The following is a 13,904-nucleotide window of genomic DNA, read 5'->3' as shown; positions in this document are numbered from 1 at the left end:
AGACGCGGAAAAGGAAATGCATTCCCAGTGCCCATGGAGCAGCCCTCCCAGATAAAGGGTCCACGCTCTCCCCCCTAGGGAGCCGGGACCCCAGGAGCAGACGGAGCCCCTGACACAGAATCTTCCCAATCTCAACGCACTGTTCTATCGGTCGCCCTTAGAAAAGGCCAGCGGTACCAATCAAGGCACGAGCTACTAGGTAAGGCCGTTTCTGACCAGGGCAGTGCCATCTCTGGGGACAGCAAGAGATAACAAATGCTTCCACTGGACCCGCTATGTGTAGCTATCACCCTGGGCCCTTCATCTGTGTTAACCCACTTAACTCCCTTAACAGGTCTAGGACGTAGGAAATGTGAAGAGTCCCCATTTTCCAGATGAAGAAATGGAGGCACGAAATCATAGTGACCTAAAACTCCTTAGCCAGTAAGTGGGATTTACCTGTGCCAAACAGATCCTGAAAAAATAGGCAATGGAAACTAACTTGAAGCCTCCTGGCCAGAGCAGGCTCTTCTGCAGCCTGAGCATGTTACCGCAGTCAGGCAAAGCACCAAGAACCTAAAAATCTACCCACTCGTGTCAGATGCAGCTGGGCAGAGTGGGTAAAAGAGCAAGGACTTGGGATTCATAAAGATTTGCACCCAAGGCCAACTCCAATCCTTACTAGTTCTGTGGCCCTAGGAAAGCTTATCGTCCTTGGCCTCGGCTTCCCCATCTGTCAAATGGAGAGAATATGAACTACTGCACAGGCCCATTATAAGGATGAAACGCCAAAAAATATTGGCATTCCCATCGTGGCTCAGCAGAACTGAATCTGACTAGCATCCCTGAGGACGCAGGTTCCATCCCTGGCCTTGCTCAGTGGGTTAAGGATCCGGCGTTGCCGTGAGCCATGGTGTAGATCACAGACGCAGCTCAGATCTGACGCTGCTGTGGCTGTGATGCAGGCCAGAGGCTACAGCTCTGATTTGACCCCTAGCCTGGGAACCTCCATAGGCCGCAGGAGCGGCCCTAAAAAGACAAAAAAAAAAAAAAAAAATAAGTAGACAGAAGCTTAGCACGGTTCCTGGAACATACTGACACACAATATGTGACCGCCATTATTCTGAGTTGGGATTTTCCTCTTTGATGTCACAAGATCTCAAAGTAAAATAAAGAAGTATAGCAGCTAAGTACCCGCCCTGAGAATAACTTCCCAGAGAGCGGGGAATCTGATGCTATCGACCCCTGAAGTAGAGGAAAACAGGGACCTTGCTACATTGGGGGCCCAGGGGACCCCACACGGACCAACCACCTTCAGCTGTGGCTACACGGTCTCACACGGTGCTCAGTCTCAAGACCACACTGTCTCACACCCAAGGCAGAGCCGGTGATGCCAAAACCTCGAGTGCCTCCCTCTAGGCAGCCACTCAAAGGTGACTCCAAGCAGATACTACCTATGTCGTCACAGGCCAGGATCCCCTGAACCACAGGGCACAGGCCTCGGTGTCATACAATGAGTGATCCCCAACAAAGAAATGACATCTCGATGTCTACAGACAGTAAGGTCAAGATCACAACCTAGATATGGACAAAGAACCAAAGTGTGGAATTCTGTCTACAGCACGGCCCCTTGTTAAGGAAGCGAAAAAGAGGAGGGGAGATGGTGGAAACGAGAGCTCTCAGTAGCTGCCACACACCCCAAACATCAGGGTGGTATCGGCCCAGACCATCCCTCCTAAAGAAGGGTCGGCAGCCAGAGAGAATGCGGTACGAATCCCACTCGAGGCACAGGTCCAGGGTGGACCGTTCTCCAAGAAACTGCACAGCCACGGTCCTCACGGGGACCCCAGCGTCTCCACTGGTCCCAAAGAGCTCCATTCATACGGAGCGGCCCGTGATCCTGCACACACACAGCAGGTTCCCCGGCGCCTGCCAGCTCAAGCACAGACGCATGGGCTGTGCCTGGCGTTCAAGGTCCGCCTGTGAGCTGGCCCCAGCCTGCCATCCAGGCTGCATCCCACGGCATCCGGCTGTACACACCCTTTGCTGCAGCTGCCCGTCCTGACCTCCTGGCCCCCGGTAGGAAGAACTACATTCCTGTCATTCTTCCCTCCTACCTGTTCTTCAGCAGCTGGGGCAAAAACTACCTCCTCCAAGGGGCTCCCTTCATTCCTCCTTCCTCTACACACACTGCCCACCTCTCTCCCTGTGCTTACGGCAGCCCCTCCTGTAACACACGGGGCACCGCTCCCCCAACCCAGAGGTAAGATCCCTGAAGACAAGCACTGTGTCCTCTCCTTTGTCATCACGCATTCATTCTACCTAAATGGAGATCACAGCATGCAAAAGAGCACTACTAAAAGCTAAACGTTGTTTTCATTATTATTAATAAAACACGCTTGTGGTTTTTTTTGGTTTTTTTTTTTGTTTTTTTGTCTTTTTGCCATTTCTAGGGCCGCTCCCATGGCATATGGAGGTTCCCAGGCTAGGGGTCTAATCAGAGCTGTAGCTGCCGGCCTACACCAGAGGCACAGCAATGCAGGATCTGAGCCACGTCTGCAACCTACACGACAGCTCACGGCAACGCCAGATCCTTAACCCACTGAGCAAGGGCAGGGATCGAACCCGCAACCTCATGGTTCCTAGTTGGATTCGTTAACCCCTGCGCCACGACGGGAACTCCACGCTTGTGCTCTTAGTTCTATGCTTGTGCCTTTAGTTCTATTGGCCAGGAGAGGTGCTAGGACGTGAACCCAAGGAACCACAAAACTCCGCACAAAGCACCTCACATGGTCCCTGGTGCTGAGCAGGGACCTGGTACATCATTACTGAACACTAGAAGGGGCATGTGAATGCATGAAAGGCACAGCCCACACCCACTTGACTCCGCGGAGGTTTTCACACCTGCCGGCATGCTGTACACCTGCCCACCGGCTCCCTCTTCACTAGAGGGAAAGGCCCACGAGGCCAGGAACTTTGTCTTGTTCTCCGCACCATCCCCAGAACCACACACAGCATCGGGCACACAGCAGGTGCTCCGTAACATTTGGTGAATAAATGAAGGAGTGAGTTCCTGGCACAAGGCCCAGTGGATGTAACAATACATTTTCTGCTCATTTGTTATTGTCGGACGAGCCATAACCAAAGAAAAGGTAAAGTGCTGCGGAAATCCAGAGAAAGAGGTATTACGCCCCAGAGGGAGCAGGGATGGCTCCGTGGAAAAGATTGTGACGAAGTTGGGCTCTGAAAGAAGGGTCTGTTTTGCACGGTAGAGAGAAGGAGGCCCGTGCAGAGGGGGATCCACAGAAGGGCAGGTGTTCAGAGAAGGCAGAGCACTCTGGTTCTAGGCAGCAAAAGCTTAGACAAGTCGGGCAATAAGCTGGAAGATCCCCGTACAGATCTTTTATTTTTTTTTTTTTTTGTCTTTTTGTCTTTTTAGGGCCGCACCCTAAGCATATGGATGTTTCCAGGCTAGGGGTCCAATCAGAGCTGCAGCCACCAGCCTATGCCACAGCTCACGGCAACACCGAATCTTTAACCCACGGAGCAAGGGCAGGGATCGAACCCGCATCCTCATGGGTTCGTCAACCACTGAGCCAAAACGGGAACTTCCCCGGACAGATCTTGAAGGACCTTTCCGACCTGGCTGAGTTTAGATTTTGCCCAGTAGGCATCAGGAGACCAAGGGTTTCCTAAATTCCCAGAGAGTAGGTACACGCCATTAAAAACAACGAAAGGAGCTCTCTGTAAAAGAACATCCCAGACCAATCAAGAGGACAGACCTGAGGATCTACAGCTTCCCCCCTTTTTTGGGCACGCCCACGGCATGGGGAAGTTCCCTAGCCAGGGACTGAGCCTGCGCTATAGCACCGACCCCGAGCCCCTGCAGTGACAGTGCTGGATCCTTAACCCGCTGAACTACAACTCCCATTTATGTGACTCTCAGCCAGAGGATGTGCAGTTTTAAAAATACGAAATAGGACGCAAAGCATGGATGCAGCTCCCAGGGGTACCCAGAATGGTTCCTCAGAGAGCCCTCCTCCCCCTGCCTTCCCCAAGGGGAAGAGGAATCTCACCTGTCTGCCCAAAACATCTGACACAGAGCACTGGCCCTCCAGCAGCTGGGCAGACTGGCCTTAACATTGAAATGAGAGCATGTGAGGAAAGGCAAAATCCAGGGTAAGGACATTTGGAGGACGAGCTGCCCCTCCTCCCAAGCTGACACCTGCTGCTGCCGAGGATGCAGGAAGGAGCCTAGCGCCTTGACAAGAAAGAAGCTAAGCCACTAATCCCCCAAGGCCCCCGCTGCCGTGGATGCGGGCTGCAGACGCCCCGCCACATCCCTGCTGGGGACAGACACCCACCAGCAGGTCGGTTAACTGTAGCTGCCTAGATGCCAGCTGCAGAGCATCCAAGATGGCAAGACACTAGAAGGACCTGACCCACCACAGTGGGGGGGAGGCCAGATGTCGAAAACTCACCCATCGCCCTTGAGAAGCTGCCAAGAAACCACTTCCCCGGAACAGGAGGTGCGTGTATGAAACGCCTGGGCTGCCCTGCACCCATCTGGAGCATCTTCCAGGGAACAGGAAAACCTGGCTTCTAGCTCAACCGTGCCACCACTTCGCTGTGCCAGGAGCAACCTTCACAACTTCCCCAAGTTGTGAAAAAGCCAGGCTGGATGGAGTTCCCGTCGTGGCGCAGTGGTTAACGAATCCGACTAGGAACGATGAGGTTGCGGATTCCATCCCTGGCCTTGCTCAGTGGGTTAAGGATCCGGCGTTGCCATGAGCTGTGGTGTAGGTCGCAGACGTGGCTCAGATCCAGTGTTGCTGTGGCTCTGGCGTAGGCCAGTGTCTACGGCTCCGATTGGACCCCTAGCCTGCGAATCTCCATATGCCGCAGGAGCGTCCCTAGAAAAAGACAAAAAAAAAAAAAGTAAGAAAGAAAAAGGCAGGCTGGGTTCAACTCACTCATTTAAGGAACCCGACACCAACCATCAGCAGCTCCCTGCCGTCAGAGGGCTTCCATTCCAATGAAGAATTTCCTTATGTCATTTGCACCATCATCATCTTGTGAGTCTACAAAAATAATTCTCTAACAGTATCAGCCGGGTGCTATTCGGTGCCAGGCTGCCGGCAACGACTTCAGCGGTCCTCTTGAAAATGCATCCGTGGAGGGCAACCCCACGATCCAGGTTTTAAAGGGGAGGCAACAGGCTTGCAGGGGCTGAGGTGACTCAGCTGGGACAGAAGGGAACTGCAAACAGGCTGAGGGAATGAGATCCCTCTTGATCCACAGATACTGGCCTCTAAAACTTCAGGAGGAAAATGAGAACTGGGAGAGCGAGGAGTGCCTTATTACACACAAGGATCATTAGGGCAGAGGGTGAGTTACGCCCAGACTCACTCTTGGCCCAAGATGGGCAGTCTGCTGGTTCCTCCACACAAGAAAAAGAACCCACGAGCCCTGAGCTGAACTCTTCCAGGCAGGCAACACGTGTGCCCAAAGGACCTGCCGAAAGGACATGACATGATCGATCCCAATCATCCTCGCTTCTCCCGCGGCTTCAAATTAAGTCATCTTTTTCGAGCGGCATGACCGTTTTAATCTTTAAAGATAGAGGTGGGGGAGGGGGAGGAACTCTTACATATTTTACAAAATGAAATAATCACCCGGAGAAATAGAGAGACACAGGACAGACTTAGCTGCTTCTGATCAAAACGTACTTCACTAATTAATGGCCACTAGTCTCCGAAGAGTCTCCCCTCGACTAGTTAATAATGCCCATTATACTTCACTTGAGATGTGACCATTTCTGGCGCCCAGACAGAGAGATGCACGGCAGGATTCAAAACCTTCGCTTTGGTCTCTCATTAAAATTCTGGTCAAAACAGATTTTTATTTATATGATGCATTACAGAATATTATGACAGTCCTAATAGGAAAGCTGTTCTTCCCTGCCACGGGTTTTCTTTTCGTGTGACGTTACTGTTTCTTTCCACCGGTCTTGTTTTAACACCTGCACGGAGTATTTCTCTGGCGAGCGTTAGCAAGGAGGGACCGCCAGAAAGCAGAGAAATGCATCTGAACTGGAAGGCACGCGGACACACCATTTACCAGCCCTGCACCGGGTCCCCGAGGAGGGGCACGGCTCACCTTGCCCCTGGGGCCCTGGCACGCACGCGCGTGCGCACACACACACACACACACATTTAACTGCAGGGAGATAAATGATAAACAAAAAAAGGCTTGAGTTGAAGTTCTACGCTCCAGCCAGCCAGGCTTTGGCCTCCACTACTAACTTCGGTCTGAAATCCCCCTGGCCAGACTCAAATTCTAAGAGGAAATAGCCATTAACAAGGAAGACGCTCTCTCTCCAACCTGCCCCAACTCCCAAGCACCACACCCCGCTGATCCCCCAGCTGCTTCACTGTGGAGCAACCCCAGGACCATCTGAGAGGTGCCCTGAGGGCTCAGATGGAGACACACGCCAGACAGTGTCACACAATAGGGTGACATCACAGGGCTTGGGCGAATTACCCAACCATGGAACTTCAAGGTCCCGAGGCGCTGGCTGGGATTCTGCTCTTTGCAGCCCGCTGACTGTCCGAGCCACCTCCTCCTCCCCTTCCCTCGCTGCCCCCGCACGACAGGAACTGGGAGAGCGCCCAGCTCAGGAGCCAGATCGCACTACTTCTCAATGCACCTGGGCCTTGCGTCCTCACCTAGAAAATGGAGCTAATGCTCAGAGGGCAGAAGCGAAGACTGAGTGAGTGAACACACTTCAGGTCCCTACCAGAGTGCCTGGCACACAGACTCAATCCTCTCCTGGGATCGCTGTGAGGACCTCGCAAAAATAATAATAAAAACAGCACGTAACACATACGCTATGCTAGGTCTTCTTTCAGGCATTTGACCTTTCCTTGTATTTATTGATTGACTGATTGATTGATTGCTTTTTTTCAGCATATGGACGTTCCCAAGCGAAGGGTGGAAAGAGAGCTGCAGCTGCCGGCCTCTGCCACAGGCACAGCAACGCCAGATCTGAGCCACATCTACAACCTATACCACAGCTCACGGCAACACCAGAGCCTTAACCCACTGAGCAAGGCCAGAGATCAAACCCATATCTTCATGGATACCAGTCGGGTTCATTACTGCTGAGCCACAACGGGAACTCCCTACCGTTGTTAATTGATTGAATCTGTACCCGAACTCAATGCGATGGGGAAACGGAGGTTCAGAGAAGCTAACTGATTTGCCCAAAGTCACACAGTATAACGAGGGGCACAGCTGGCATCCAAAGACAAGCTGCTCAGCTTGAAAACAACAACAACAAGAAAGGTGGTTACACCATCAACGAGAGTGATGGGTCCCCAGGCCCTCCCCCTCTGCCAGGCCCTTTCACCCTTCACGACAACCTTCTGAGGGAGCCAAGTCATCCCCCCATTTTATAGATGAGCAAACCGAGACAATTAACTCAGTGCTGCAGGACCTGGGATTCGGGTGGCAATAACGGATAGGAAAGTTCGCTGAAAAAAGCAAGGCGTGTCATAAAAAGTGTCCTTACAAAACCCCTAGAATTGAATGGACAGATGTCCTTCCCCAACGGGTTGAATGTTAGCTCACATCCAAACGTCTGTTAATTCACATCCAATTCAGAAGGCGGGAGGGGTGGGGTATGCACACACTTTGACGCATTCAAGAAATAGTCTGTCTCATTTTTTAAGTTGAACGCATCACTGAAAAACCAAACGCCAGAGGATATTAAAATAGAGCACTGGTTTAAAAAAAAAAAAAAAGAAAAAAAAAGAAAAAGCTAGGGGGTGGGGGCAGCTGGGAGAGAGAGGAGAAAACAGGTCAAACCCATGGTTTGACCAAGTCAGGGATTTTTCCAGTTTCCGTCTAGGGTAATCTGATCCCAGTTCTGGGTGATCAAGTGACTAACCTGGAAATTTGAAGATTCACACTTATGGAAGAAACAGCACTTCTTCCAAACTCAGGAAACACTGCTAATTCTGGAAGCCTTCTGAAATGTCAAGGATCACACACAGTTTGGAAAGCAACCTTTAAACACTTAAGAGGGTCCCAAAGTTTGTGCTCGGTACAGAAACAGTGTAACCTCTTTGGTTTACTAACGCCTATCAGCTAAAGCATTAAAGAAAAAATGCTGAAAGAAAACATTTCCCTATTTTTGTTTAGATTTGTGTTTCCTTCCAAAAAGAGAAGGGAAGGGAAGGGGAGGGAAGAAGGAGAAAGCATTACATGGAAGAAAGAAAAAGAGGGGGCGAGAGAGACAAAGGGAAAGAGAAAGGGAGCGATCGTATGGCCCCAACCTGAAATGCTCCAAATTATGACCCACAACCGCCAACTCTCTCTTCATTAACGTGCAAAACCATTTCTCCCTTTGCACACCCAAAAGGTTCCACTTCCAGGAGACCACGCTTAAAGAAATAAACTGAATTTGCTAAAACCACAGCCCCTGCCCTCTCTGACCTCCGATCAGACACTTCGCCTTCTCCCCTTTCCCCTGAAAGAGTGCCCAGGCCACAGGATGCAGAAACAGTCTTTCTTCCCATGTTACATAGGGAAGAAAAGCATATAATTAAGAAGTGCAAATGTAGCATGGAAGCCAGAAGCCCTTTCAAGTTCACCTTTGGCTTCATGCAGCTGTTTTCTCGAGACCACACCTGGCGAGCTCAGGGAGAACTACATTAACTACACACTTGGGGGAAAAACGGAAGGCCTATCTCGGGTCGTTCAGCAAGGCTTGTGGCACCACTCTGACAAGGGGACACGTCCAGCGCTTCTCCACGCAGGCACAAGCGCTTGCACCAAAGAACGGCAGTGCTGGTTTCAAGAGTACCCAGGTATGTCCAACCTACCTGAAACCGACACATCCATCGCGTCCTCTGTCAGATGGAAGGCTTTGTGGGTCTACAAAGTTGTTCTTCCAAGAAAGGGTAAGCCTTTTATTGAAATTCTAGTCCTCTCTGTAATCTCCAAGTTGCAAGGCCTCAAAAGAGTACCCTCCAAAGAAGAGTCATGAGGAAAGATCCAACTTTTCCTGATATGACCGATCTCAGCAATGCTTAAAAAATAAATAGAACCTTGCCGAAATATTGCAACAGACAGATCTATGTCTGCTCATGAAGGAGCAGGCTTGTCCCTGCCCCCAGCTGGACGATCAGAACCCACCTGGGGATGGCTAGCTTGCGCGTGGGCACGAACACACACACACACACACACACACACACACACGCACACACACGGTTATCTCACAGAGTATCCGGCCCAGCCCGGCCTCTCTCAACCACACACTGATACCCTGAAGACACGGTGTACGCCAGCTTTCAAGGCTTCATTGCCAGGGCTCAGTCTGAAACTTGAAATTCAGCAAACATTTGAGTGCAAAAACCCATCAACCAATTCTCCTACTTACCTTGGGTTGCGCTCGACGAGGAAATGCAACTTTGGGGTCAATCTGGGGAGAAATGGAAAAGGAGGCGTCAACTGCAGGACTTCGAGAGGAGGGAAAAAAGTATGATTAATCACCTATCTACGAATCACTCATTTCTCAGGCTTTTAACCCAGCTTTTGGTAACATCTCAGGCAACTCAAGTTTGATCTCAACGTTCAAGGTCCCTTCCCAGATGTAACAAATAGGGCCAGCCTTTCTGAAATGTTCTGCCAGGTATGTCCATGTATAAAATGTGCTTTAACAAGTCAGATCTGGCATGTTCTCAATTTAGGCAAGGGCTTCTCCTCCACGGACACCAAATGTTAAATGGTACCTGCACCTAATGTGGGACGCAAGGCTAGGAAAAAAAAAAAAAAAAAAAAAGACGGGAGCATCATCACTGGAAAAAACTATAACCTAAAAATTATGTGGACGATCCAGCAGTGAGTCCCCGGATGGTAGTTCTTCTCCTTCCCGATAACCAAACGACACACGTGGGGAAGGGGATTCCAAAATGTTTTTCAAATCAACAGCATCCAAAAATTCCCCGCTGGAGTTCCTGTTGTGGCGCAGTGGTTAACGAATCCGACTAGGAACCATGAGGTTGCGGGTTCGGTCCCTGCCCTTGCTCAGTGGGTTGACGATCCAGTGTTGCCGTGAGCTGTGATGGAGGTGGCAGACACGGCTCGGATCCTGCGTTGCTGTGGCTCTGGCGTAGGCCGACAGCTACAGCTCCGATTCGACCCCTAGCCTGGGAACCTCCATATGCCGTGGGAGCGGCCCAATAAATAGCAAAAAGACAAAAAATAAATAAAATAAATAACAAAAATTCCCCGCTGACATCAACTCGATGTTCTGCTTGAATGAACTCACTTGTTTGAGCAAAAGTAAAATTATCTAAGATTATTCAAAAGGATAGTTCGTTCTGTCCTTCCACCTCGAAAAGAAAGCAGGTGTCCAAAACTTTGGAGCCTGAGCTGGTTCTTAAAAATAATAATAAATTCAAATGAAAGGAAACAAAGGAACTAAAAGCACCTGGATTTTAAAAATCACAAGGGGAGGTTAAAAAAAAAAAATCTGCGAAGAACCTCAACCCATATTAGAAAAATAAGGCCATTATGGGAAGAGGATTAAAAACAAAACAAAACAAAACAAAAAAAAATCACTGGAAAAAAAAGCAGTCAGAATCCAGTGTAACAATTAGGGTAACCCCCTACCCTAACCCCAAGTGGAAGGGAAAAACAACCAGTACCCCAAGCAGACACATCTGCAGATCTCAACCCGGGACTGGCTTTAAAACTCCAAACAATTCCCACAGAAGCATTTGAATCTAACAGGCTGATGTGGGGTAGAGTTGGGGGAGGGGGTGTTGGATAGAAAATATGGGGAGGAAAGGAGCGAAAAAAATATTCCCCTTGTTGGTTTTCATTAAATTTCTAAATGTCACAAATCTTTGAGTAAAATTCAACTCTGAGCGTGGCATGAATACTGCTACAAGTTATTTATTTATCCGCTTTGGCTTTCATATTAAAATGTTCCCCTTTTAAAATGTAAATCTCAACCTTGTTTTCAGTGCTGCCATGGGGGGGGGGGGAATAAAAGAGTAATGCTTTGGGGAAAAAAAAAAAGCACAGAGGAGGGAAAGTCACACCACAGCTAATTCTGTTTCGGAGACTTATCCCCGAGGACCCAGCCGGTAAGACATAAAGATCTACCACTTTTATTAAGGTCGTTTAAAGACCTAATAAAAGTCTGCAGCATGTTTTCCACCTTTAAACATCACCTGAGAAATGAGAGATTGCTTCGCGGGAACTAAAACAGACAAAAATCTCTGATCTAGGAAACTACCCTTTCATGGAAATTAACATTATCACAGCTACAGGTGTATTCAGCACCAACTAGAGCTGTCGACAGGAGAAATACAACAGGTGTGGATTTCCCATTCTGCGGACCCAACGTCAGACAGACGGGTCTTTTCATCAACACTCCCCCACAGTGTGGTTTGTGTGCTCAACAGCACCCAAGTGCCATCATCAGTCACCTTGTTGGGGGGGGGGAATAAAAGGTGAGGCACATGTTGGGGGGACCGGCCAGGAGCCGGAGGGAGAAGGGAGAGGCCAGAGCAAGCCGAGCGCTGAAAGAATCATCTAAAAGGACAAAACTCGGAGCCAATTTAGGATTCCTGTATTGGGTGTTGCGATAACAGCGTGTCGCAACATATACCACAAGGAGAGTTCTTCCGTGTGCCAAGTGTGCACGCTGAGATCTCGAAAGGGAGAGGATGGGTCAAGATGTATGCATGGCAAATCCCAACCTTTTGCACATCCCTGTCAACTCTTAAAAAAAAAAAAAAAAAAAAAAGAACAGAAAAGAAAACTACCAAAAATGAAAACATGAGTTAGTTAGGTACAGCTCTACTTACTGGAGCTACAAATCCTCTAGGAAAAGACTAGGGGACTATTTTGGATGTGAATGGCCGTTACCTAAACAAAGCTTTTAAGGTAACGGGTAAACAAGATCCTCGCTTCCATGTCAATAAACCAACCGCGTCTGCCTCCTGCACTGCACGTTGAAACAAAGTCAAAAGCTAGGTTATACTACATAATAGCCACCTAAACATGTCTACAAACAATTAGGGAGGGACCACCACAGGCCTTGCACCTGATACGGCGGCGAGAGATGACCCACCACCAGCCACGAGAGAAATCAAGTACTGTATTTCTCCAACCCAGGGTGGGCAGAGGGATGGATACCAAATTCCCCAATTTGCCTTGAAACATCTTTCCCCGTTAATGTTACTCGCTTTTTGAAATGTCTAGCCACGAAGTCAAGGAGATAAGAATTCTTCAGACATCAGGGATCACCCTGCAAACCCTGTCCCTGAAATTTAATGACCTAAAAGTACACCAGTACTTTGGGCCACAAGTTACCACAGGTCCAATGCAATTAATAAGGCAACTTAAAGTGTGTGTGTGGGGGGGGGGGTCTTCTCCAGAGCTGGGGAGGAGGCATGCACCTGATGTCTGATCAGAGAAACAGGGTGAATTTGCAAAATCAATTCAAGGGCACCAAAGGTGGCCAGGTTTTGCTTTTCAGCTCTTCCATACAGGGTTAAAGCCCAAAAGGACTTCAAGACTGCTCTGTCCCACTCCTTTATTTTACAGAAGAGGAAACTGTGGCCTAGAGGCAGGGAACAACTTGCCGGGTCTTGAACCAGCAGCTGGGCCTAGAATCAGATTCCTTGCCTTCTCCCTCCCACCCACCCACCACAGAGGCAAAGCCCCCAGCAGCCCAGCACTGCATCCCAGCACCACCTCGGATCCCCTGCCCCTGCTTTAGGTGGACGTACAAAAGCCAGTACTGAAATTCTCCTAGACAGACACACAGGGAAGGCAGGAGAGCCAGCATAAATCAGATCAACTCCCCTCCCACTCCCCCATAAAATGTATTATTATCCACTGATACTTTCTTCCCTTCTGGCCTCAAAGAGACTTTTACCCCCCTCAACCCTGGACTTGAAAACCTTCTAATGCTATAAAAGTACCCACACTCAAAATAAAGGATCGAGGGAAAGAAAAGAAAAGAAAAAGAAAAAGAAAAAAAAAAAAAAAGACACGTTGAAACCCAAGGCCTTATCAGCCTTAGATTTCACACCATCTGGAGTCACCCACTGCCTGCCCAGCTTGGCTCTGTAAAGCCTCTTTCTTTCCCTTCTCAAACCACATTCCCAACCCGAAGTGCCCAAGAGGAACCTGTTGCCTGGACTGTGATTAGCGCCCCCTCACCTCCTTCCGCCCCCTGTCCCCCTCCGCCAAGCAGGCTGTGCCTTCTAAGAGCCAATTCCTACAGCCACAGTTGGTAACGCGGGCTGTGCTCGGCTGACAAAGAAAAGTTGCCTCGGCTCTCTCTCGGTGGTGGAGTTTCTTTGCATGGTCCTTTGGCCTGGAAGATAGCCTCTCCCCAAGCCGACCCCTCCCCCAAGCCTAGGCTGGGCAGCCTCAGGGGCTGCAGGGAAACAAGCTCTAAAAAGAAAACCCCCAACCCAGCCGTCGCAGCAAACTTTAGAACCAACTCGCAAGCTCTGCTTCAAAGTACCCACTTCTCAGCACAGCACCAAAAGAAGGCACTGTCTCTTTAAATAGGGCTGTCAATGCCCAGATCGGTCCTGAAAAGGGGCGAACAACAACAACAAGGAAAAGCAACCTACCGTCTTGGAATCTAACTCGTGGTGGGGCTGACCTAGTACTTTATCTACACTTGCTGGGTCTGCGAACGTGACGAAACCGAAGCCTCTGAAATGAGACAAAGAGGGAGAAAAACAAACAAGAAAATGTGACACCGTTGAGAGCAACAAGGAGTGAGCCCCAACGCAGAATGGAAAGCAAAAAGTTGCCCCCACGCACCCCCACTCCCCGGCGCCCTCCCCACCCCCTCCTGCCTACAGCCCTCCGCCTCCCAAGGA

The 13,904-nt window shown here is 49.7% G+C and overlaps 1 protein-coding gene across 21 annotated transcripts in view; it reads right to left on the bottom strand.

Moving 5' to 3' along the window:
- The window catches only part of MSI2 (musashi RNA binding protein 2), a 438,300-nt gene that overhangs the window by 422,916 nt on the left and 1,480 nt on the right, over nucleotides 1-13,904 (bottom strand). For 18 of the 21 annotated variants that reach the window (XR_002336815.2, XR_002336816.2, XR_014820276.1 and 15 more), the window contains 2 exons: nucleotides 13,650-13,734; nucleotides 9,425-9,466 (listed from right to left, as the gene is read on the bottom strand). Coding sequence is in view for 15 of the 21 variants with exons in the window: in XM_021066169.2 (XP_020921828.1) it covers nucleotides 9,425-9,466; nucleotides 13,650-13,734 (127 nt within the window). In the remaining 6 variants the exon portion in view is untranslated. Of the gene's footprint in view, nucleotides 1-9,400; nucleotides 9,467-13,649; nucleotides 13,735-13,904 lie in introns of all 21 variants that reach the window. The other 3 variants (XM_084982851.1, XM_084982852.1, XM_084982854.1) reach the window with 1 other exon arrangement.

This window comes from Sus scrofa, chromosome 12 (assembly GCF_054392235.1).
Source record: "Sus scrofa isolate SSC_HxYL_T2T_F1_AM1 chromosome 12, Sscrofa_HxYL_maternal_Yorkshire_Landrace_v2.0, whole genome shotgun sequence".
Classification (NCBI taxonomy): domain Eukaryota; kingdom Metazoa; phylum Chordata; class Mammalia; order Artiodactyla; family Suidae; genus Sus; species Sus scrofa.
This window is presented reverse-complemented; position numbering and strand designations above follow the sequence as displayed.